The sequence below is a fragment of the Natrix helvetica genome, assembly GCF_964273705.1.
Source record: "Natrix helvetica genome assembly, chromosome: 9".
Lineage (NCBI taxonomy): Eukaryota > Metazoa > Chordata > Lepidosauria > Squamata > Natricidae > Natrix > Natrix helvetica.
The window spans coordinates 4,619,294-4,645,479 of NC_138560.1; the positions used below are offsets into that span (position 1 = coordinate 4,619,294).

The window sequence follows — 26,186 nt, forward strand, 5'->3', positions numbered from 1 at the left end:
CCTTCTCAATCTCTACCTGTCTTTGACAACCTTCCACAATGATGAGCTTCTGCTGTGGAGAAGTACGGGCAAAGACGATCTCGGTGTGATTCTGCAGGATTTCATCAATTTGCTCCAAAGGCATGTCTTTCAAATCTGTCCCATGGATCACACAAGCCTTGGCATCTCTAGGAAGACAAAAGACAGTAGAGAGGGCAAGCATGACCTCCCCGTATGCAGATAGAGTGTTAACTATAGACTGTTATACTTCATCATTTCCATGTTGTTTTTGTTATAGTTGTCCTCCTGCCTTCTTCTAAGAATTCCCAAGAACAGAAATGTTGTGGCCTGCCAGCAGCCAGCAGACTCGGACAGTGAAGAGGTTGGGGAGGAACATGGGGCAGTCCTGGAGTCTGGGGAAGGCTCTGATGAGGGCTCTGTGTCAGAGGCAGCGATGGGGCCAGGGCCATATGACGTTTATCAGCTGCCTTCGGAATCGGAGATCAGTGGGGCAGAAGAACAGCTGGAGCCTTTTCCCAGTGTGTGCATCCTCTTGCACATGCTCATACCTATGTAGCTTTGACTCTGTGCAAGAGAACTAAACTAGTCTGCTCTCCTATGCCTTGTGCTTGCTTGTAACTGCTACCACGTTGGAAGAATCTGCTGTTGGTACTGAACATTTATTCATGTGTTATTGTGTATATAAAGAAGTTAATGAATCCTGCTGAATCAGTTATCTGTGTGTGCTTTCTGGATGTGATTTCTGCAACAAACTCTGATAGATTCCATAATGTCCTGGAAGGTGTTACTTTTTCCCCAGACCCAGAGGTTGACCTCCGCCCTTCTATTTTCCCCTCACCTGGGGTTGACCTGACTGACAGGAATGTTTAACCGGGCAGCAATGTCTTCTACTGTCTCATTGCCCTCTGAAATAATTCCAACACCTTTGGCGATGGCTTTAGCTGTGATGGGATGGTCACCTGTTACCATGATCACCTGAGGAGGAAAAGCAGAGTTAGCAAAGGAGATCTGGGGAACACAAAGACTGTCCGTGGAAGCAGAATGAGTTGTCCAACCCTATTCATTTCTAAGAGTTGGAAGAATTGCGGGAGATAAGGTGATAGCCTTCTAAGAAGTCCTAGACCAGAGGTCTTCAAACTTGGCAACTTTAAGACTTGTGGACTTCAACTCCCAGAAAATTCTGGGAGTTGAAGTCCACAAGTCTTAAAGTTGCCAAGTTTGAAGACCTCTGTCCTAGACAATTCAAGATTGCTACATCTCCAGTCTGATCCAAGCCAGAAGCTGCCATTGACCTCACATCAAGTAGGCAAACCTTGGGCCAATCCATTAATTAATTCAAGGCAAAAAGGAGCATATTGGATTTGGGACTCTACGGATAAACTGACTCATTAAAAGAGTGTTGGAGTGTATTTATGGCCTAGGGGTTTAAGTGACCTTCTATGACCCAGGTGAACCATTTCAGATCTTCTCACTCTTAGGAGACAATAAAATAAAGACTACTTGGGAGAGCGAATTGGCCCTCTGGAATATCTGGAAAATTGAGATACAGAGATTTCAAAACAACTGCATTCAAGCCAGATAACATCTGGAATTAGATCTCCGAATAGGTTAAAGTAGATGCACACAAAGCTGTTCAGCTCTTCATTCAAGGAAATATTTGCAGTTCATCTAGACCAGGGGTCTCCAACCTTGGCGACTCTAAGACTTGTGGACTTCAACTCCCAGAGTCCCTCAGCCGGGACTCTGGGAGTTGAAGTTCACAAGTCTTAAAAGTGCACCAGATGGTCTTTGGGTTCCCAGTATGCGCATCTATGCCAACCAGCTGGTCTTCGCGCACACCAGAGCAGCAGAAACCTGAAGACAGCTGGCCGATGTGCACATTCCTGTTTTTGGGGGCATTTTAAGGCCGCTTTTTGGCTATTTTTGAACTGAAAAGGGCCTGCAAACAGCCTGGAAAAGGCCCCAAAGGCAGCCTGTTTTGGGGCTGTTTTCAGGCCATTTTATGGTGCTCTGATCCCCATGAAGACCAGCTGGCCGGCGTACACAAACGCACCAGGAAGCAAAAGAGCAGCTGGCGATGGTGCATGTGCCCACAGAGTGTGTGTGCCACCTCCGGAGGTTTGCCCTCATGTCCATCTAGACCAGTGTTTCTCAAACTTGGCGACTTTAAGTCCTGTGGACTTCAACTCCCAGAATCCCCCAGCCAGCATAGCTGGCTGGGGAATTCTGGGAGTTGAAGTCCACAGGACTTAAAGTCGCCAAGTTTGAGAAATACGGATCTAGACTGTCCAGCTGCTTTACCTTGATGCCAGCGCTTCGGCATTTGCCCACGGCATCGGGCACAGCAGCACGGGGTGGGTCAATCATGGACATGAGTCCCACAAAGCAGAGGTTATCGGTGGAAAAGTTGACGTCATCGCAGTCAAAGGCGAACCCCTTGGGATACTGCTCTTCAGGCAAGTAGTAGTGGCAGAAACCTGGAAGGGGAAAAGGCAGTCAGGGGGGAAAAAAACAGGGAAAAGTTGACCCAGAGACCTGGAGGGCAGATCTTGCTGAAAACTCTAGGTTACGAAAGGCTGCATTAAGTCATAAAGTCTAGTCTGATGAAAAGAAGGACTAGGGGTGACATGATAGACAGTGTCCCAATATCTCAGGGGCTGCCACAAAGAAGAGGGAGTCAAACTATTCTCCAAGGCACCTGAGGGTAGAACAAGAAGCAATGGGTGGAAACTAATCAAGGAGAGAAGCAACTTAGAACTGAGGAGAAATTTCCTGACAGTGAGAAGAATTAATCAGTGGAACACCTTGCCTCCAGAAGTTGTGAATGCCCCAACACTGGAAGTCTTTAAGAAGAGGTTGGATAACCATTTGTCTGAAGCGGTATAGGGTTTCCTGCCTAAGCAGGGGGTTGGACTAGAAGACCTCCAAGGTCCCTTCCAACACCTCTCTTCTATTCCTATTCTATTCACCATGGATTATAAAGCTATGAGAACTTGATTCTCACAACCCTCTAAGCCGCAACCAAATTTCGTTCATGCTTGTCAGATGGTCACAGAATCCCCCAGCACAGCTTGGTGCCCCTTTCAAATAAGTTTCTTTCCCTAACTAAAGACTAGTCTTCTTCTTCTTCTTCTTCTTCTTCTTCTTCTTCTTCTTCTTCTTCTTCTTCTTCTTCTTCTTCTTCTTCTTCTTCTTCTTCTTCTTCTTCTTCTTCTTCTTCTTTTCCTTTCCTTTCTTCTTCTTCTTCTTCTTCTTCTTCTTCTTCTTCTTCTTCTTCTTCTTCTTCTTCTTCTTCTTCCTCTTCCTCTTTTCCTTTCCTTTCCTTTCCTTTCCTTTCTTCTTCTTCTTCTTCTTCTTCTTCCTCTTCCTCTTCCTCTTCTTCTTCTTCTTCTGCCATGTCTGTCATTGGATGTTGGAGATCATGTTGGCGATCCTATTATTATCAACAGCTGCACGAAAAAGTGCTGCTGAGTTTTGTCCCTTAGATTTTGAAGCCATGATTTGGCATGTTGTCATCTACCTACCTTGAAACATCTGGATTTTGAAATGATATCTAAGTTTCTATAGAGGGCTTCTTGGACTTCTCGCTGGCTTTTTTCTTTTTAATCCTCACTAACTTCTCCAAAATGTTGTCTGACATCTAGGCCTTCTGTCCATTGGTGTATCTTGCCCTCTTTAGTCCTTCCAACAACCCAGTATCCTCTCCCCAGCCATTCCTACCGAGCACTCGCTCTCCAAGTCCTCCGAGCTCCAAGTAGGCATTCTGGAACGCTTCTTTCAATTCTTCGTCAAGAGGCTGTTCTTTGCCTTGGATTAGAATGGTGGAGGATCGGTCCAGGATGCGCTCAGGCGCCCCCTTCATCACTAGCAGGTAGCGGTTATCGTTGGGGTCTTCTGTCTCGTGAATGGAGAGCTGCAAGGGGAGCAGAAATCTCTCAGGACCCAAAGAACCTTCCCAGATTAAAACAAGAGGAATATACTACTGTATTTTTCAGAGTATAAGACGCACATTTCCCCCCAACTAAAAGAGGGTGGAAATTTTGGTGCCTCTTATATACCGAATGTAGTCCCACCGACCCCCATCCTTCGGCCTCTGCCTCCCAGCAATGGGGCGTGTGGAGGCTGCAATAGGCTACAGCAATCCCTGCAGCCTGAAACAGCTGATGATCAGGTGGCCCCTGCTGAAATTGAAAGTGAAACTTGCTGTTTGCTCCACAAGACAAATTGCTGGGAGGCAGAGGCAGATTTTTTTTTCTTGTGCTAATCAGGCTGTTTGCTGCAAGGAGGTAAGTCAATAACAATAAATGCCTATAGAATGTTCAAATTATTAGACTTATTTGTTAAAGACTGCAGTATTATTGTTCTAGACAGCTTAACAAAATGAAGAAGCTTTTTGAAATAAATGCTTGATCTGAAGAGGCCCAGTGCTATTGTATCTTCTTTTAAATAGCAGAGAATAACGTATACGTCCAGAAAGCCACATAAATTTTAACACCATCTGTACAAGTATACTCTGAAATGTAACACCACAAACAGTATATATCGTCTGTAAGGAGGCAAATTGCTGGGAGGCAGAGGCAGATTTTTTCCCTTTGTTTTCCTCCCAAAAATCTAGGTGCATCTTATACTTCAGATCATCTTATACTCCCAAAAATACAGTACTTAACACAGGTCACGCATGGAGTGCAACACAGATTGGAAAAAAAATGTGACGCCTATTAAAGCAGGCAAAGTTTATATTGTTTTGGGGGGGGGGTGTCCTTGGTGCTCTTGGTGAGCTTGGTGGTTTTCTTGCAGTGCCCTGATGATGTTCCCTAGTGTGGTGATGAAATGTCTGCCAGAAAACCACCAAGCTCAGAGTGCACCTAGGATCCCCACCGTTCAACCATGAGCTGCAAAGATTCACGTCGAAAGCTTGGATTGCATGTCACAATTTCTTTTATCACGCCCTGGAAAACAACAACAACTTTACATTGGATGTCCTAAAAGTGCTTGTTCAAAAGGCAACTGGGTTTTGTTCTGTTTTTCCTCTTGAAGGCATTTTTCACTTCTCATCCAAGAAGCATCTTCAGTTCATGAACTGAAGAAGCTTCTTGGATGAGAAGCAAAATGTCTTCAAGAGAAAACAAGAACAAAGTGCAGTTGTCTTTTGAACAAGCACTTTTGGCACAACCATGACTAACAATCTCAGTAAACGTTGCATCAGCCATCAGATGTTAGCTAACGTCTGCCAGTTTTGGACATAAGCGAAAATAGCAGCAATGTATCGATCAATCCTGACTGCTCTTTAGAAGGCCAGATCCTGAAGATGAAACTCAACTACTTTGGCCATCAAATGAGAAGGAAGGAGTCCCTGGAGAAGAGCCACATGCTGGGAAAGATGGAGGGCAAAAGAAGAAGGGGACGGTAGAGAATGAGGTGGCTGGATGGAGTCACCAAAGCAGTCGGCGTGAGCTTAAATGGACTCCAGAGGATGGTAGAGGACAGGAAGGCCTGGAGGAACGTTGTCCATGGTGTCGCAATGGGTCAGACACAACTTCGCAACTAACAACGACAAATATCAATATTACACAGAAGCACACCGCCCTCATTTCTCTCTGGAAATGATTTGCCAATTTTATTCCAGGTCACAGCACACCGGGAATCCTAGCTAATCCTTCCCATATGTCGATGTAAAAGATGGGGATTAAAGCTGACGGGCCTGAAATTTCCAGAATGTGGGGACTGTATTGGCTCTACAATTTGAGAACGGAGAACCCTAAATGGGACAAGCATTTACACAAGCTGGCCAGACACACGTTTCATGATAAGCGACTTCATCCAAGCTTCCAAATTATGCATTCTTCTTCCTTTTTGTATGGGGTTGTTGTTTTTTTCTTCCAAAAAAAAAAAAAGGATTGGGGGATTCAAATGAGAATAGTGTTTTTTTAAAAAAAATTTCACAAATGTTTATTATGGCAATGCAATTCTCCTTGCTCCAAAAACAATATTTTGTTTTTAAAAAAATTCTCTTGACATTGTCAACAGACAAGCCAGCCTGGCTCGGACTGTAGTTGCTAAGTTAGTAACACCGTTGTTAATTGAATCAGGCTTCAGATTACACAGTATTAGATAAACTTTTGATAGAGACAGAAAACAAGTTGATCAAAGTGCTGTATAGATTTTTATTGGAATATAAACTAGAGGAACAACATGTCAAAGAAACTATGGTCGCCTGGGCGAAAAAAATTGGTTATAATGTGGAATTGGCTAAGTGGGAAAAACTTTGGATACTTAATCGGAAACTAACATTGGCTACGGCGTATAAAGAAAATCTTTATAAGATGTTCTACAGATGGCATTCCCCCCCCCACCAGCACGGCTCTCCAAAATGTTTAAAAATCTGGCCCCAAATTGTTGGAAGTGTAAAAAACACCAGTCACTTTTTATCATATGTGGTGGACGTGCAATGAGGCCAAAAGATATTGGAAAATGATTCAATCATGGTTGGAACAAATGGTGGGAGACCAAATTTTGTTTAAACCATAACATTTTCTCTATCTAATGTACTCTATCTAATTATACATGTACTAACTGCGGTGCACATAACCTTTGCACAGTATTGGAAAAAAGAAAATACACCATCAGGGCTAGATATAATCAGAAAAGGGTTGGCCTGTGCGGAAGCAGATAGGCTCACTCTTGAACTTAAAAATAAAGGGGTATCCGAATATTTTGAAGTCTGGAACAGATTTTATGTTTGGTATAAGACAAGGTGACAAGATTTGAACAAAGTGTATATATTGTGATTGGACAGAAAAATAGATAATGCACTAAGTAGGCTAATAGTTAATGGTTGAGACTAATTGTGTATAATGCGAATGTATAGTCACTTCGACTCTGCGGTACTGCATTGTTTTAAATGTAAAAATAATAAAAATATATTTCAACATGAATCTGGCTTCCCCATTGACTTTGTCAGAAGGTTGCAAAAATGACCCCTGGATACTGCATCCGTCATAAATACGAATCAATTGTCAAGTGTCTGAATTTTGACCATGGGGATGCTGCTAAAATCGTAAGTTACTTTTTTCAATGCCATTGTAACTTTGAACGGTCACTAAATGAGCTGTTGTAAGTCGAGGACTATCTGTACTTACTATGGTATTAGTTCTAAAACTGAATTAGTCCTAAATAGTTCAGTTCTTTAATTTTTTTGAGGTAAGAAAACAGACAATGTGGGAAAACAAAATATATTTTCAATGCAAGCGACACCAAAAAAGCCATCTTTGGGGGGTTTGTTTTTTTTAAATGGTGATGCTCAGCACTCTTAGTTTTACTTCATTTTTAATTCAAGAAAAGCTTCTGTTTATATCAAAGGTATCCAATCTTGGCAACTTCAAGACCTGTGGACTTCAATTCCCAGAATTCCCCCAGCCAGTTATGCTGACTAGCAATTCTGAGAGCGGAGAGGCCTTAAAGTTGCCAAGGTTGGACGCCCCTGGTTAATATGAAAGGTTACCCCAACCGTAGAGTTAGAAGCCTCCTTGAGAGACACTCAAGAACCCATACCTGGTATTTGTTGGTGGAGTTGAAGGGGATTTCTGCCACTTTTTTGTTCTTCTCCCTCATCAGCTTCACAGAGCCAGACGAAAGCTCGATACATTTCAACAGGGCTGATTCAGAAGCATCTCCTGCTACGTCGCGCTTGGGGTGGGGTGGGGGTTGAAATAGGATCATTTCAATGTTCTGTGTTTGGACATGCAGCCTGGCCTTCTCTCCCCCACCACTCCCCACCACCCCACCATCCTGATAATGGAACTAACAACATTCATAAGTGTAGGAAGTAGTGGTGCCACGGGAGAACATTGGCTGCTAGATTAGATGGGTTCAAAAATGTCCAATATAGTTCTTGGAGGAAAGTCTATCAGAAGGTACCAGACCTGATGATCAAGTGCTGCTTCCAGGCATGGAGTCAATCTAGATCTATTTAGGCCTTAGATGAGCAACAACAGATATCTTGATCTCCTACCGGTGGGTTTCCTAAATATATCAGGTGGGCCACCAAATTGTTCTGACCGAGGCTTCCCAAGAGCATGTAGCAAACTCCTGGTCCTGACAAAAGCTCCTTTTATTAATTGACTGTGAATTCTGCTCATTCACATCCAGCAAAGTCTTTCAAGGGAGGATTTACAGTCACAGACCTTCTCTGGCTTGGAGAGCTGCCAGGGTGATATCTGCAGAACTTGGCAAGGAGTCTCGGAGAGTCACGAACCAATGAAGCAAACTAATTGCCTCCTGCAAACTCCACTCCCCTTTCGCTCCTCTTTTATTTCCTCTGGAAGGGGCCATTCATCATCCACCTGTGGCCTTACTCCCAAGTCAACCCCTGTTCTTTAGCTGTTCCCTTCTCCTGGCAACTCTGCACATGCGCACACTGGGAACAGGCTCCAGCTGTTTGTCTGCCTCACTGATGTCTGACTCTGAAGGCAGCTGATAACTGTCAGACGGCTCTGGCCCTCTCTCTGCCTCCTACACAGAGCTCCCATCCGAGCCTTCCCCAGACTCCAGGACTGGCCCAGGTTCCTCCCCAACCTCCTCACTGTCTGCGGGCCACAACACAAGTAAGATGGAATGCTCGTTATTAAGACCTAGGTCTGAACCCAGCAAGCCTATTTTCAGGTTCTCGTATTTTGTCACACAGTATAGAAATTAAAATTCTTTTCCTTATCCTTGACCTTCAACCCTCACATCTTCACCTGTCCTTATCTCCAGCGCGGTGACCATTCTCAATTTTCTAGATACCGCTAGGGCCCAGTTGATGTCTGCTCACAAGGAGTGGGTTCCCCCCCCTGCTCACCTTGAGGATGGGCACGTTCTCTTGACCCCCCTTGAAGACAGCTCGGTTGCAAAGCCCAGCAACATGAGACAAGGCCACCCAGGTGGGGGAGCTCTTATCAAAGGCCGTGCCTGCAATGAAAAATAAAGGAAGATGGTGAGGGGCGAAGTCCTAGGCAGTGGTGGGATTCCAATAATTTAACAACCGGTTCCCTGACTTAATGATCAGCTGGCTAGGCAGGTGACTGGGTGGGTGTGGCCAACTCAACACCACTCATGTCGATGGGCACTTCACCTTATCACTCACGTCTGGGATTGATAAAAACTGGGAGGATCTGCCGTGGATCTAGAGCTGAGCTGGAGATCCCAAGGAGACAGGAACCCCCTCCCCCTCAGCTTCCTATTCTTTCACCTACGAAGAGGTCATCTGTCAACTCTTCTTAATGCAAGATAGGAAAAGGGTCTCTGTAGTCCTCTGTCCCTCACAATAATCCTCACCAGATTGATCCTCGGTGGTATCAGCCTCATGGATCTGGTTGTCAAACCACATGTGGGCAACAGTCATTCGGTTCTGAGTCAGGGTCCCTGTCTTGTCCGAGCAGATGGTGGAGGTGGAGCCCAAGGTCTCCACAGCTTCCAAGTTCTTCACCAAGCAGTTCTTGCGAGCCATGCGTTTGGCGGTCAATGTCAGACACACCTAAATGGGGAGGAATGAAACTTAGCGATGGGCTGAAGGAAAGGACTCCCGGCAGAGAGGCCCAAGCTGGCATTTCCCTTGAAACTCAAGAGCCTTCCAATATCTGAGGGGCTGCCACACGGAAGAAGGAGCCAAGCTATTCTCCAAAGCGCCTGAAGGCAGGACAAGAAGCAACGGATGGAAAAAGAAAAGCAACCTGGAATGAAGGAGAAATGTCCTAACAGTCAGAACAATTAATCAGTGGAATGACTTACCTCCAGAGGTTGTGAGTGCTTCATCACTGGAGGCATTTAAGTTGTGGATGCTTCAACAATGGAGGTTTTTAAGAAGAGATTGGATAACAGTATGTCTGATACAGTGGTGGATTGCCAATTTTTTTACTAGCAGTTTGGGCACACTTCTGTCCATGCGCAGAAGCATCTAGGCGGGTTGGCACCACCGCTACTACCAGTTCTGCCAATCCGGGCTGAACTGGGAGCAACCCACCTCTGGTCTGGTATGATATAGGATCTCCTGCTTGAGCAGGGGGTTGGACTAGAAGACCTCCAAGGTCCCTTCCAACTCTGTTATGCTATTATTCTTTTTCAAAAAGTGAGCCCAACTTCACATCATTGTTTTTTTCTAATGGAATATTAAGACATTATTATTATCACCACCTTTGGGAAACCAAGGTATCGATATAGGTTTTTTTTAAACAGATATAGCAGAATAACAGAGTTGGAAGGGACCTTGGAGGTCTTCCAGTCCAATGGCAATAGCATGTCGACTTATATACCGCTTCACACTGCTTTACCGCCCTCTCTAAGCGGTTTACAGAGTCAGCCTCTTGCCCCCAACAATCGGGGTCCTCATTTTACCAACCTCGGAAGGATGGAAGGCTGAGTCAACCTTGAGCCCGTCAGGATCGAACTTCTAGCAGTGGGCAGAGTCGTCCTGCAATGCTGCATTCTAACCACTGTGCCACTACGGCCCTCAAGCAGGAAACCCTAGAGCATTTCAGACAAATGGTTGTAACAATCTCGTCTTCAAAAAAACTCCAGTATTGGACTTCTGCAGGAAAGCAGTTCCATTGATTAGTTGTCCTACTGGGAAATCTCTCCTTCATTCTAGGTTGCTTCTCTCCTTGATTAGTTTCTATCCATTTTCCCTCGGAAGTTCTTTGGTAGACAATCTTGTCAGGTACTTACTGTGACGGTAGCCAAGAGCCCTTCAGGGACGTTGGCCACAATAATGCCAATGAGGAAAATGACAGCTTCCAGCCACGAGTAGCCCAAAATGAGAGAGAGCACGAAGAAGGAGACTCCCAGGAAGACGGCCACGCCTGTGATCAGCTGGATGAAGTGCTCAATCTCCCTAGCAATGGGGGTCTTGCCAACTTGCAGGCCTGAAGCCAAGGTGGCAATTCGACCCATCACCGTCCGGTCTCCAGTGGCAATGACAACTCCGCGTGCTGTGCCTGGTGGGAGAAGAGACAAATTGGTGGGCATGCATTCTCTCTCCAATCTTCGGCACATCTAACAATTTCCAGACCTATTGGGTGACTATAGCTCAGGGGTGTCCAAACTTGGCAACTTTAAGACTTGTGGACTTCAACTCCCAGAATTCCCCAGCCAGCTCTGCTGGCTGGGGAATTCTGGGAGTTGAAGTCCACAAGTCTTAAAGTTGCCAAGTTTGGACACCCCTGCTATAGCTCCTAGAATTTAGCACATGCTCCTAGAATTTAGCACATGGGCTAAAATAAGCCCTCCCTGAAAATATTTAAAGGCATGCACAGTCGGTCCCCACCAATTCCCCGGATAAAGGACAATACGCAGGTCCTTTGATCTGTGTCCAATAAAGTTTGTCTATTCAAATTGTAGCAGTGATATCTAGATATGGGACCGAAAACTCGTATCAGTTCACAGAGATGTTTTTACTGGGATCTGGTTTCTTGGTTCTAGTCTGGCCTAGAAGGTACTCTAACTCAGACACAAAGCCCTACCTTCGACGCAGTTGGTAGAGAAAAAAGTGATATTCCTGGTCTCGAGAGGATTGTCGTGGGTACAATCTGGAGAACGGGTCTGGGGTTCGGATTCACCCGTCAGGGAAGAGTTATCCACCTAGAGAGAAAACGCCACGCCATGTCAGTTTGCGGTGAAAATTATCCTGGTTTTCATTTCAAATTTGGCAGGTCAACAAGCTAACAGATCTCGAGTAGAGTAATCGTCACAACTCATTCGAAAGGACAGATGGTTTGGGCCTGTTACGTAAGCCCGGGAAAGCTGATCACTTTTGTGACAAGGATCCAAATTCATTCGTCTTCCCCTTCTCCGCATCGAACAAAAGGAACAGGGAAATCCGAGCTACAAGGTTGTGCAGCGATACGACCGGCACAGCACTGATCTTGTGGCTCCGTAATCTGATCTCGCTGCTTAATTTGGTTAATGAGAGAGAACAGTTGGTAAAGGACAGGGCGAATTGCTCTAATCCCCAATGGCTTGAGTGTCTGTTCCAGAACTGAAAGGAAAAACAGCTGAAAGAAGACGGTAAGATCTTCACCAACCTTGCAACCGTGAGCCGAGATGATCCTTAGGTCAGCTGGGACTCTATCGCCTCCTTTCACCTCTACGAGATCTCCGACTACCACATCCTCAGCATTGAGCTGCATCTTCTCCCCTTCTCTAATCACCAGGGCTTGCTTTAGAATAGAAAGCAAACTTCATTCCATTAAAAAATGTTCTGGATTTTCAGTCATGCTGACGCATGTTCTCCTTAAATGTTTCTTCGTAAATCTATCCTTTTCCAAAATTCATCGGCAACACAATTCTCACACTACCTAGGTATTGTACCGTGGAGGGACTCAACACAGCTGGAGTTTGGAGTTTCGTCTCCAGAAGAGAACATGGTGTCATTCTTGTAATTATTATTTAACACAGGTAAAGCAGATGTAGCGTCTCCTACTTGGGCAGGGGACTGGACTAGATGATCTGCAAGGTCCCTCCCAACTCTGTTGATCTGTTACCTTGCAAAGGTTTCATATCTGATTTCATAAACCAGCGATTCTAAACGGTTGTGTTCACTCAACCGCCTTAACCAGACAAACTTCTGATTAACCCCCTTTGGACAGTGCACAATACACTGGATCCTAAATTAATGTAATGGCCGGGGTTCACACAACACACAAACACACCAGAAAAACAAGGTTAAAGCTAAACTCAGCATGGCACTTTATGTGCCCGCATTCCTTCTCACCAAATCCCCTGAAATGGCTCCTAATTTCTGCTCCCATTTTACAAATAGCGGAGCTGAAAGACTCTGTGAATGAAAATAGTACCTATGCAACATCACCTATAAAGATGGCTTGGATTCCCTAACTTTATGGGGAATTTTTGTTTTCTCTCTGTCATTTTACCTCACGATGCTCCTGCTGGGTTGATTTCCCTGACAATACTCCCCTTGGCCTCTCTTATTCACTGTAAATATATTTATTTATATAAAACCACAATCCTCCCTGACTCCACTTGGACACCGGGGGCGCGATTCTCTGACAGACTCCCTGTACATTGGTGTTGATACAAAAGTTGTCATACCTGGGGCACCATATTCTTGAAGGATTCCATAATCTTAGAGCTTTTGGCCTCTTGGTAGTAGGAGAAACAGCCAGTAATGATGACCACAGCCGCCAAGACGATACCCAGGTACAGCTGTCCAAGCGCAGAAGCAGGAAAGTTTGAGTCATCAGAAGGTCCCTGAGATGACCTCTCTCCATTCCTCCCACAGGGACACCTTCCAAACAAGTCATCCCACCCAAACTCACATTGTCTCTTGAGGGATCATCTTCAGTGGCTGCCAGGATGCCGTAGGTGAGGAAGCAGAGTATGGCACCAATCCACAAGAGGATGGAGAAACCTCCGAAGAGCTGGCGACAAAACTTGACCCATTCCGGAGTGGTTGGGGGTGGGGTGAGAGCATTGGGACCATCGCGGGCCAGGATCTCTTGGGCTTTGCTGTGGGTCAAACCCTGATGGTCAGAGAGAAAGAGAAAGGAGGGATAAAGCTCTGAGAGAAGCATCTGTGCATCCCTTCACCCTTCCAATGATTCTTTTTCCCTGAGGAGCAAAAAAAAAGGCATGAACTATTCCAAATTATAAGGGATAACCACTTGTCTGAAATGATGTAGGGCAGTGTTTCTCAACCTTGGCGACTTTAAGTCCTGTGGACTTCAACTCCCAGAATTTGGGATTCTGGGAGTTGAAGTCCACAGGACTTAAAGTCGCTAAGGTTGAGAAACACTGATACAGGGTCTCCTGAATGAGCAAGAGTTTGAAGTAGAAGATCTCCAGGAGTCCCTGATTGAAACTTTTTTCAATCAACTTTTGGAAAAAGAATGTTATTACGGCTACACATCACCCAACTCTGTATAATCCCCCCCTCCCATTCTCCCACAGTAGAAAGTGTGGCAGGCCTTGTCAGGGTGTGAATTAAGCCCTGTAATTAACGAGGTATGAAATTGTGGCTTCTCCTTGAAGCATACTTCTAAATAAGCAAAATAAACCTGAGGTATATTCTAAGAAAAATATTTTATTGTAAAGAAAGTAAAAATACAAACTTGCTAAGCTAATGATTACATCTTGGCAAATGTCCCGTCTGCCTTGGCAGACGGACAAAAGAAAAGAAAGTAAAAATGAAGGTATGGAATGTGTGACATGCGCAGTGAAGCTTAGATAAGAAACAATTCATTCTACCGTATAACTCAGAATGTGGGCATAGCTGGCAAATCAAATAAACACAGTGACAGGCCTGAAACCCAAAAGGCAAAAGATATTTTCCAGGCCTGACATATTACACAGGTGCCCAAAAAGTTCTCTATCTGCTGGTCAGCTGATTTCCTTCACCAGCGAGGTCATGGTGCTCTGGAGCCTCCCGGTAGATGTTCAACCTATCTCCAGTCCTTGAGGAAAAGAAGAAGAGTTCACCAGCTCTGAGTGGAAAGTCCTCACCTGCACACAATCTGTGTTGTATTTCCGGCAGACTTCCTCAATGGACATTTTGTGCTCCGTCTGAAACACATGGCAAAAAGGAGACACTTAGGAAGACCTTCTTCTATCTCCCTCCATCTTCATCATCTCCACCCAACCACACAATGGCCATCATTGGATCAAGGTAGGTCATCACTCCCCATTTCTTGTAGCTCCACTCAACCACCCAATCACCTCTGATGGATCATCACTCCCTGTTTCTTGTAGCTCCACACAACCACCCAATCACCTCTGATGGATCAAGGTAGATCATCACTCCCTGTTTCTTGTAGCTCCACTCAACCACCCAATCACCTCTGATGGATCAAGGTAGATCATCACTCCCTGTTTCTTGTAGCTCCACTCAACCACCCAATCACCTCTGATGGATCAAGGTGGGTCATCACTCCCTGTTTCTTGTAGCTCCACTCAACCACCCAATCACCTCTGATGGATCAAGGTGGGTCATCACTCCCTGTTTCTTGTAGCTCCACACAACCACCCAATCACCTCTGATGGATTAAGGTAGGTCATCACTCCCTGTTTCTTGTAGCTCCACTCAACCACCCAATCACCTCTGATGGATCAAGGTGGGTCATCACTCCCTGTTTCTTGTAGCTCCACACAACCACCCAATCACCTCTGATGGATCAAGGTGGGTCATCACTCCCTGTTTCTTGTAGCTCCACTCAACCACCCAATCACCTCTGATGGATCAAGGTGGGTCATCACTCCCTGTTTCTTGTAGCTCCACTCAACCACCCAATCACCTCTGATGGATTAAGGTAGGTCATCACTCCCTGTTTCTTGTAGCTCCACTCAACCACCCAATCACCTCTGATGGATCAAGGTGGGTCATCACTCCCTGTTTCTTGTAGCTCCACACAACCACCCAATCACCTCTGATGGATCAAGGTGGGTCATCACTCCCTGTTTCTTGTAGCTCCACTCAACCACCCAATCACCTCTGATGGATCAAGGTGGGTCATCACTCCCTGTTTCTTGTAGCTCCACTCAACCACCCAATCACCTCTGATGGATCAAGGTGGGTCATCACTCCCTGTTTCTTGTAGCTCCACACAACCACCCAATCACCTCTGATGGATTAAGGTAGGTCATCACTCACCATCGCCACTTCCTTCTTGAGATCATCCAGATCCCGAACCTTCTGCTGAGCTTTGCTCTTCTTGGGTGAAGAATTGTCGTCATGTTTGTCTTGGGTGGTGGCCACACGATAACTGTCCGAGCGCCCGTACTGCGTGGAGAAGACGGGCAGAGACATAAGAAAAGCATCGGAAAAAATGCAATCTTTACCCAAATTGATTTTGCATCTTGCCATAAATAAGTAGTCCTCAACTAACAACCACACCCAACATTTCTGTTGCGAAGTGAAACATTTGTGAAGTGAGTCTCGCCCCCATTTTGTTACCTTTCTTGTCGAGGTTGTTAAGTGAATCGTCGCAATTGATTAGTTAGTAACACACAGTTGTTAAGTGAATCTGGCATCCCATGGATTTTGCTTGTCAAAAGGTCGCAAAAGGGGATCCCATGACCATGGGACACAGCAAGGGTCATAAGTATGAGTCAGTTGTCAAGGGTCTGAATTTTGATCACATGATCAGGAGAACAAAGTTTGCCAGTGTGAAAAAATGGCCATAAGTCACTTTCTTCCATGCCGTTGTAAGTTTGAACGGACAGTAAATGAACTGTTGTAAGTCGGGGACTACCTGTACACCTGTTCTGAAAGTAACAGATAAATTAAGCCATTCTGAACAGGAAACAGAGAAAATGCAGGGTGGGTCAGTAAATGGGGAGGGGGGAAGCCCTGGGTGGATAATGTCCCAACAATTTGGATATGAAAGTATCTAGTGGTTTGGAAACCTTGATAGATTTTAATTGACATCAATATGATTTAATTGACTATTTCTAATTTACAGGTAGTTCTCAACTTATAGTGACTGTTCAAATTTACAATAGTGCCGAAAAAGTGACTTACCAGTCCTCAAATTTACGACCATCGCAAGAACCCCATGGTTCTATGATCAAAATTTGGGTGGTTTACATCTGGCATGTATTTACGATTCCAGGATCAAAAGATTGTTTTTGCAACCTTCCCAGCCATCTTCCAACAAGGAAGGTCCATGAATGAAGACAGATCCACTTAATGACCATCTCTCATCTAACAACTGCAATGATTCACTTAACAACCGTGGCAAAACAATTGTAAAATCAGGCGCGACTCACTTAAGGATTATCTTGCTCAGCAACGGAAATTTTGGTTCCCCATCGTGGTTGAGGACGGCATATGCTGGGTGCCTATAGCCCAAGGTATTCAGGTAAATGGCTTATAGCAGGGGTAAGTACCCTAAATGTTAGGCATTAAACACGGCTGGCAGACTAATTTTCATTTCACACAACACCCCAGGATAGGTCGTGATATTGTAGGAAAACACTGTCATTTTATCAGGTTGTGGATTCCTGGTTATCATATCATTTACCTGTCTTGTTTTTTTTTTTATGCAGAACCTGTTTCATGGACACAGATATTGTGTTTCATTAACCCCCCATTAAGGATTCAACTTGTTGTGTGAATCTTCCGTAGCAGCTTCAGTCCAATGATAGCTGTCTTAGCATCCTAGCCTTGCCCTTTTTATCTCTTGATTCCTTCGAAGATTTGACCGATTCAAACTTTCAGAATTTTTGGCAAGCATTGCCACGTCTTTACAAAATGAACCTTAAATGGTTAAACAGTGCTTAAGAATTAGTCAGATCGAGAGAGGTTCAATCAATCAGTCCATGGATCTATTCTTAACCCTAACTAACAGGTATGAAATCTCCTTGTTCAGACACACAGGGTGGAAAAAAGCGAATTTTCCTTGCCTTGCTTGTGAAAATCTCTATATTTGGCTGACCACGATAGGAGCAGAGTTACAGGGCCCAGTGAGGCCATCTTTAGACTTAAAAAGGCATTATCTTGAAATATTATTATGTTGTAATTTTTTTTTTCATTTGAACTGGAAGAAATTCAAATGGATCTTACAGGGTAGTCTTAAGTAAGGCAATTCATCTTTGTTACATTCCTTCGCATACGATTAGCCTACCTTACAAGGCTCCACAGTTGAAATTACAGAGGGAAAATGTTCTGCTTTTTAGAAACTGGTCTTTTTGAGGACTTTTCACGGATAAGGCTTAATTTCAGAGGTAGCATCCTTTGCCACTGATACCCCTCTGGAACAAGTGAGGAATAGGACTAGCATGGTATTTCTCAACCATGCAACTTTTAAGATATGTGGACTTCAACTCCCAGAATTCCCCAGCCAGAAACTTTAAGATGTGTGGACTTCGACTCCCAGAATTCCCCCAGCCAGCAATTTTAAGATATGTGGATTTCAACTGAATGCTGGCTAGGGAATTCTGGGAGTTGAAGTCCACATATCTTAAAGTTGCCAAGGTTGAGAAATAATGGATGGAGCAAGAAAATATCAATTCAACTGCATCCTTAGCACCCTCTTAACACAACTTGCTCCATCCTTCTGTTGCAGGAAACAAATGGAGAAGAAAATGTTAGGCATTGCTTTCTGGAGGAATTGAAGAATTTAAGTCAGTGAAACAACCAACCAATAAATAATAAAGTCCATTTTTCTTTCCCCGGTGAGAAATTGGCTTAAAAGGGCTTAAAAATCCATATTCTGGGGATCATTGCTGTTTGATCCTGAAGTGACTTATGAACGTTTTTCACACTTACAACTGCTGCAACATCCCCCTGGTCTAAATTCAGATGTTTGTTCAACTGACACATTCATGCCCTTGCTGCATCCCATTTTATGATCCCATTTTGCAACCTTCCGACAAGCAAACTCAATGGGAGAGCCAGATTCACTTAATAACGGTTGTTACTAACAACCACGGTCGTGATTCACTTAAGAACTGTGGCAAGGAAGGTCATAAGAAGGGACAAAATTCACTGAATAAACGTTTCACTTAGCAACCGAAATTTTGGGCTCAGTCGAGGATCACCTGCATTTGTGATTATTTGCAATGTTGACAGGACTGCGACAGGAGGAGGGGGGGAAATTAGCATCGACCCTTTATCTGACGGCTCTCTGAAATTTAATAATTTGTAAGTAATTTCACCGATCATTTTTGGATTAGATTCACCCAGGGCTCAATCAGTGAACAAAGGAAAATAATTATATCCCAGGGGGTGGGGGGGAAACCAAGTGAGCTACCTATCAGCTGAAGCGAGCACCCTTCTGAAGCCAAGCCTGGCTGTTATCCACGAAAGAAAAAAAGATGAGATGCCATCAATAAACACGCGAAGAATATCCAAGGAGAAATGGAATGACCTTGCAATGTCCTTTCCCAACAGCCATCTTAAGCAGTATGTCTGGTCTATTGAAAAGAAGGACTAGGGGAGACATGATAGCAGTCTTCCAATATTGGAGGGGCTACCCCAAAGAAGAGGGGGAGGTCAACCTATTCTCCAAAGCACCCGTAGGCAGGACAAGAAACAACGGATGGAAACTAATCACGGAGAGAAGCAAGCTGGAACTAAGGAGGAATTTCCTAACAGCGAGGACAATTAACCAGTGGGACGACTTGCCTCCAGAACTTGTGAATGCTCCATCACTGGAGGCTTTTAAGAAGAGATTGGACAGCTGTTTGTCTGAAATGATATAGGATTTTTCTGCCTGAGCAGGGGGTTGGACTAGAAGACCTCCAAGGTCCCCTTTCCCACTCAGTTATTCTCTTATTCTGTCAAGCAGGCCTTACTGGCGGGGGACAGGGGGGTGTCGTCGGATGGATGAGCAGCAAAGGAAAAATAAAAACCCAAACCGCTTCCCTGCTTCTTAATTCTGTGTCTGCCATGACATAAGTCCCTGTCAATTAAAACTTGGCTCTGCACATCCAGGCGTCCTAATTTAACCCTCTCTTTAAACAGCAGAGTTACCCTTTTTTAATGAATGTATGCAGAATAGACCCTGCTCGCTTTGATGGTCACGTTTCCCCCTCCCCCCCCCGATAATCACCATTAAGAAGTGGATATCAAAAGCTCGGACGCTGTCACATGGCAGGAACCGTGCGCGGCCCAACCAAGGCAGCCGCCTTACAGAACGATCACAGTGAAAAGGGATGAAAGCTTCACATCCATCGTTGCCGCTCTTTTCATGTTTTGTTTCTTTCCCCCCTTCTTCCGCCCCATTACCAGGGGACAAAGTTTGGGCCCAAGAATTCAACCCCATTCTTAGTTTGTGATGGTGGTGGCGGCGGGGGCTGCAAGCAGGGCCGTCTTAACAGCATTATGGGCCCCTGGCAAAGCCCCCGTGTACTGGGGCCAGGGCCAGATTTTCCTATAGGCTAACTAGGCTTCAGCCTAGGGCAGGGGTGTCCCAACTTGGAAACTTTAAGACTTGTGGACTTCAACTCCCAGAATTCCCCAGCCAGCATGGCTGGCTGGGGAATTCTGGGAGTTGAAGTCCACACGTCTTAAAGTTCCCAAGTTGGGACACCCCTGGCCTAGGGCCTCAAGATCAAGAGGGGCCTTTTATTTTTATTTATTATCCGTGCCACGTTTTGTATAAAGGTTAGTACCAATTACAACATATTTCGTTTAATATATTGATATATATCACAGTAATGATGTATTTTATTATCTCTCATGCAATTTACAAACTTAAAAATGGGAGGTGAAAAGGCCCCATAAGTGGAATAGCCTAGGGCCTCTTTTCATCTAAATCCGGCCCTGACTGGGGCCCCTACAACGAGAACTATTCACAGGAATACAAATGCAAATGGTGAATAAAACTAAACATAGATTTATTTTATTGGCACTTCCAACAAAACCGGTGTTGGTATGGGGCCCCTTAGCTTGTGGGGGCCCCATCAGGCCCATGCATTAAGACAGCCCTGCCTGCAAACCTGGGGGTGGGAGCTGGGGGGGGTGTCCCATTCTGTGACCCTTCCCAAGGCAGAGACATTATCTCAACCTTGGTGCACCTGTGTCTGTGTGTGTGTGTCTGTGTTTGATGCAGATAAATAAGAGCCCCCATCTCTTTTTTTTCTGCAAAGACACCCCCCCCTTCATTGTTGGAGGAAGAAGAAGATATAAAATCTATAGCAAATGCGGAAGCGGGGGTGGATTTACTGCAGTGCAGAAGAGAGGAAAAAAGTCATCCGGGAAGGAGCCATTTTTTCTTGGTGGCAGCTATTCGAAGGCAATCGAAAAAAAGGGGATGTGCCAAAGGCTCGGTTTTTAGCCAGAGCCAGTGCAAGGGGGGGGGGGGGAGTTAGGCTGTCGATAGCAGGCTGTTTAGCTGAAGGGCTCAAAGGAGAGGGGGGTGTCCTGCTCTTCACCCGGTGCTCCGGGGGGGCCCTTCCTTCTCAGCCGGGACTGGCTGTCACCCCCAGATTCTGCGGTGCTGCGTCGGTAAGATCCCTGGCCTGGTGCCAGAGCTGCAGCAGTGCCTGGACAACTGCAGCGGCCATGCCAATGGAGGAGGGGCAGGAAGGCACCCCCCTTTTCCTTCACGGCCTGCCGACCTTTGGGGAAGCTATTGGAGGTCACCGTGACCCAGGGAAGGGTGTAGAGGAAAGTGAACTGGGAAGGCCAGAAATTTCCTCCTTTCTTCACACCTTCCAAAAGACACCTTCCCCCCCCCCCAAAAAAAGACAAGAAAGCCAAATCCATCTCCAGAACCTGAATTTCTCAGGAGCCAAGACAACAAGGAAAGAAGGCCCATTTGGATGGGGTGGAGGGGAGGGGGCGTCCTGCTTGCTCCCACCCAAAGGGAATCCCCTTCCCTCGACCCCACGGTGTGTCAATCCTCTATTTCCCATCCTCAAACAGCCCCCAACCCCCCATTTTTTGCTGCAGAGGATTCTCTCTCCACAGCTGCAGACACCAGATATAGAAAGCAGAAATGGGGAGGGGGAGAATGAGAGAGAGGAGGGTGAGGGGGGAGGGAGAGGGAGAAAGAGAGGAAGGGGTGGCATGCAGGAAGCCGGGAAGCCATTCATCTCCTGCCCTTAATTCCTTCCCTGGAGGGAGGGATATTAATCAGGGGAGGGGGAAGAAGACTCCAGACACCTTAGGGTGCCCTATGCATTTCCTTTCCTCACTTCCATCCTCCCCCCCCCTCCCCAACCCCGCCACCATCTTTTTCTCTCTCCTTCCTACAAGGTTACAGCCACCGCTGCCTCCCTTCCTCCTCCGGATCAGACTGAAGGCAGATCAGCTGCTTTTCTGGACCCCGTCCATCTGTCTCTCTCTCTCTCTCCCCCTCCCCAAGCTACCCACACGTATCTAGGGCAGGCAACCCCCTCCTCACTTTCTTCCCGTCCCTGTCCTTGCATATATATTTTTTGTTCTAGTGCCCGTTGATTTGCCCCTATCTTCTATTTCGGTCTTGGGGGGGGGGTCCCTTTTTTCCCACCGACGCTCCCCACCTGCCCTCTGGGAAGAAGACTAACGGAGAGGGGAGGAGGCGTGGGGAAATGGGAGGGGGTCGTCTGGTGCGCTGCCGGCTGTGGGGATCCCAGGGTTATTTGGGGGGAGGGGAGGAGGGGGGAACAGCCGCCTTAGGCTGCCGCAGCCTCCGTGGAGGCGCCCCCTCCCCGCAGGACTGGCGTCCCTTGCTGAATACCAATGAAGGAGGAAGAGCGCCCCCTCCTCGGTGTGAATCCACTTCCCTTAAACCAGATTTCTCTCCCCGTTTTTTTTCTTTTTAAGAAACCCCCCCCCCATCTCTGCTCCTTCCTCTTCTCCATCTCCCTTCCTCATTTACTCCCTTTGCAAGGCAGCGATTCATCTTTCTCCTTCATTTGTTCACCCTTTGCTGACACCTTTTGTCACCTTTTGGGGAAGAACCGGGACTAACCAGAACCCCCGCTACGTCCCTACTGGGTTTTCAGCACCCATGCCTCTCCCTGCCCTGATTCCTAGGCAGCCCCCTTCTCCGACCCCCAAATTAAAAAAAAGGTCTCATAAGGGAGAACGCGGGTCCTTGAGACCTTATTTGGGTCCATCCCTGTCACCCCAATAATGCACAATCGTGTGTTCTGGCACAAACACACAAACGCTCCCCCCCTCCCTGTAGACGGATCTTAGACACGCGCATCACCTTCCCCAGGGGCAGGGGAGGGGGAGGGAAAGGGGGAGATATGAGAGGCCGGCTTAAAATAATTTCCAAACTGCCTGAAAGGGGGCCAAGACGCCCCCCACCCAGTCAGCCAACGGGCGAAGAAGAGGCCAATGGAAAGGGCCTGGAATGCGTCATTCGCCCTCCTGCATTGTGGGTCAGGCGAGAGAGAGGGAGAGGGAGAGAGAGAGAGAGAAGGAGGGAGCAAGAGCCAGAGCAGAAGTGGGGAAATGGGGGCTAGGGTCCTTGTGGTGGCGGGGGATCTCAGTAATGAAGGAAAACCAAAGCCCACCGTTCTCCATCAGGTGACTTCTGCACCCCTTGGATGACAAGCCCCCATCGTCCCCAACCAGCAGCCGCCGGCTCAGGATGATGGGACGTCGTCTTCCAACCTCTCCGGAGGGTGCAGCAGGGAGAAAGGCTGACTCCCCGCCCCCCAATCCACAAGACACCTGTCGATCCAGAACGACGCGCGTTTCCCAGTGCAGAGTCAGCAACAGGCAAGGTTATTCAGACGGACGTTCTGCGGACCGGTCCTATGGAGACGGATCCTCTAAAGGGACGTCCGGGCCCCGGGTTGGCCTCTCTGGGCAGGGGGCAAAGCCAGCCCACCCCCAACAGAGAAACAAAGGGCATCTCTGGGGAGGGGGGAAGTAACCCACCGGCAAAGCGGGGGAAGGGGTAGAAAAAGCTGAGCGGGCGGGCCCCCTCTGCCTCTGGGGGTCTCGTCTGCAGGAGCCAATTGCGGATCATGGAAGGAGGGGGGTGGACGGGACGAGGCACTGCGACTTACCCCCATCTTGGCGGCTTTGGCGTCTCAACCTGGGTGAGCCAGGCTCCCTCGGGGAAAGCAACGCCTGGCAGGCAAGCGGATGGCCGGATGGATGGAAGAGGGAAGAGCCGGGAGCCAGAGAGCGAGAGACAGACAAGGGGGAGAGGAGGGAGCTGCCGGCGCCCCCAGCCAGGGATGCTGTGCCCACGGCTGCCAGGCACGGAAGGACGGGACTCAGCGCACTCCTGGCGCTGCTGTCTGAACCAGGGCAGGCTGGCCAGCCAATCAGCGGGCGCTCCCCCTCCCCGGCCCACCGCTAAGCCCCGCCCCCTTTACTGCAGAATTCACCTTGCCCAAGGTGGAGGGGGGAGGAGGGAAGGAGCCGGGGATCCCCCAGCTTGACTGAGGCAGCCTGGCTAAGCCCCCCCTCCCCCTCCCCTCCTCTGCCCCCAATGCCAAAGATAGAAGATGGTGCAAATGGTGAATACATCACCATAATACAACAACGGTCTATGGTCCTAGCCTCCTGGATGCCCTTCAGGCCAGCGCCCCCTCCCCAAGGACAGTCTTAAAACAAGGCATTGGCTGCATTCACACAACACGCTGTATTTAATCAAGTCAATTTCAGGTCTCAGGGGGTCAACTGGGGGTGGTGGTGCTTTTTCAACCTTGGTTTGGGTTGTGGTCCAATGTGTGATGAGCTCAATGTGATTCAGGATACTACCCTAGGCAGAGACTGGGTTAATTCAGGCTGAAGGTGTTGTGGGAATGCAGCTATTAACCCAGGCATAAGAATACGTAATGTAGCTACAGACAACCACCAAATACGTAAACCAGCGCAATGGAAGGATAATAAGGTTTGCCAATCAAAGAAATCTTCTTCAAAGCTTTGTTTCTGAGCTTTGCACTTTAAAAAAACTCATGGAACAAATGAGAAACGATCCTCTATTAAAGAACATCTGCTACTCATATTAGACTCCGATTCAGTCTTTCTCAAGAGTGCTCAAATATATTTTTAGCTTTGTTGGAGATAGAAAGCATGAAAACTAAAGAGGCAAGATTCAGCCAGAAGCAAAAAAGAGAGAGAAAGAGAGAGTAAGAAGCAGAGAGAGAGAGAGAGAGAGAGAGAGAGAGAGAGAGAGAGAGAGAGAGAGAGAGAGAGAGAGAGAGAGAGAGAGAGAGAGAGAGAGAGAGAGAGAGAGAGAGAGAGAGAGAGAGAGAGAGAGAGAAGTATATGAAAATGTGTGGTCCCAAATCTCAGCTTTAGATGGCTACTTTCACAAGATGCTTATCAGCTTCAGCAGGTTTAAGATGTGTGGACTTCAATTCCCAGGATTCTGGCTGGGGAATTCTGGGAGTTGACGTCCACAAGTTTCAAAGTCGCCTGGTTTGAAAAAAAAAACTGCACTAGTTTGTTCCTATAAATAAATAAAATCTAATAACCTATGGGGTACCAACAAGAAGTTATGCCACTGTTGACCTCTACAAATGCAGATATTACTAAATGCTGGCTGAGGTTCATGCAAACACCTAAGGTGATTATTGAATGTATCAATTATCTGATTTGTCCAGGAATTCATAAACTAGCCAAATCGTCTATGTTCATGCAATATACAGGACACAAGCTAACTTAGTTTCCAAATACTTTGTTGCAACTGCTAGAGTTCAGAAGAATCTTACAGTCTAAAAACAGGGATGCCCTACCTTGGCCATTTCAAGAGCTGTGGATTTCAACTCCCAGAATTCCCCAGCTAGCATGGCTGGCTAGGGAATTGTGGGAGCTGAAGTCCACAAATCTTAAACTTCAAAACCTGAGGACTTCAACTCCCAGCATTCCCCAACCAGCCACAAGCTAACAATTTCCAAATATTTGGTTGCTACTGAAAGAGTTCAGAAGAATCTTACAGCATAAAAACAGGGATGTCCTACCTTGGCCAGTTCAAGAGCTGTGGACTTCAATTCCCAGATTGCTGGGGAATTCTGGGAGCTGAAGTCCACAACTCTTAAACTTCAAAACCTGTGTCCACGGGTCCACAAATCATGCTGGCAGGGGAATTCTGGGAGCTGAAGACCAGAAGTTTTAAATTTGCCGAAGTTGGACACTCCCTGGCTTAAAATGTGTAAAATGTGAAGTTGCCATTTCATATTTGTCCTTTGGCTTTTTTTGAATTTTGTTATTGAGCAAAGCTGCAGAACAGGATTTTAGAACCAATCAATTTAGGAAAAAAAGTATATTTACGAGAAACGGACAGATACGGAGACATCTGTCTTTGAAAAGGGATGTTTGGCTGCATTTGCACCTTTTAAATGTTCTTTGGCCCAGCCACACAGGAAGTGACCAAAGAGTGACTAAAGAAATGTAAGTGGGAAGTTTTCAGTTTGATGTGTTTAAGAGACCATCACCTTTTCCTCCACCCCCCTCCGCCCCCAATCTGCACAATTCGGTGTGAATTTTTGAAGAGTTGCACTACAAAGCAATCGATTGGTACAGGTACCGGTACAGATGTGCTAGTCATTCCCGACTCTAGGGGGCGGTGCTCCTCTCTGTTTCAAGACGTCTCTGTGGTCATGTGGCCGGCATGACTCAACCGCCAAAGGCGCACAGAACGCTGTTCCCTTCCCACCAAAGGTGGTTCCTATTTTTCTATTTGCATTTTTACATGCTTTCGAACTGCTAGGTTGGCAGAAGCTGGGACAAGTAATGGGAGCTCACTCTGTTATGTGGCGCTAGGGATTCGAACTGCTGAACTGCCGATCTTTCTGAT

The 26,186-nt window shown here is 46.5% G+C and overlaps 1 protein-coding gene across 1 annotated transcript in view; it reads right to left on the bottom strand.

Moving 5' to 3' along the window:
- ATP1A3 (ATPase Na+/K+ transporting subunit alpha 3) overlaps positions 1 to 23,647 on the bottom strand; it is a 37,897-nt gene extending 14,250 nt beyond the window's left edge. Inside the window, exons 1-15 of the mRNA XM_081962581.1 lie at positions 23,443 to 23,647; positions 15,638 to 15,766; positions 14,494 to 14,553; positions 13,311 to 13,514; positions 13,084 to 13,197; positions 12,057 to 12,191; positions 11,496 to 11,613; positions 10,702 to 10,970; positions 9,316 to 9,514; positions 8,840 to 8,949; positions 7,552 to 7,686; positions 3,721 to 3,913; positions 2,302 to 2,477; positions 839 to 975; positions 17 to 167 (exon numbers count right to left, since the gene is read on the bottom strand). Coding sequence (XP_081818707.1) covers positions 17 to 167; positions 839 to 975; positions 2,302 to 2,477; positions 3,721 to 3,913; positions 7,552 to 7,686; positions 8,840 to 8,949; positions 9,316 to 9,514; positions 10,702 to 10,970; positions 11,496 to 11,613; positions 12,057 to 12,191; positions 13,084 to 13,197; positions 13,311 to 13,514; positions 14,494 to 14,553; positions 15,638 to 15,766; positions 23,443 to 23,448 — 2,136 coding nt within the window. The 5' untranslated portion in view covers positions 23,449 to 23,647. The remainder of the gene's footprint in view (positions 1 to 16; positions 168 to 838; positions 976 to 2,301; positions 2,478 to 3,720; positions 3,914 to 7,551; positions 7,687 to 8,839; positions 8,950 to 9,315; positions 9,515 to 10,701; positions 10,971 to 11,495; positions 11,614 to 12,056; positions 12,192 to 13,083; positions 13,198 to 13,310; positions 13,515 to 14,493; positions 14,554 to 15,637; positions 15,767 to 23,442) is intronic.
- Positions 23,648 to 26,186: the final 2,539 nt, after the last annotated feature.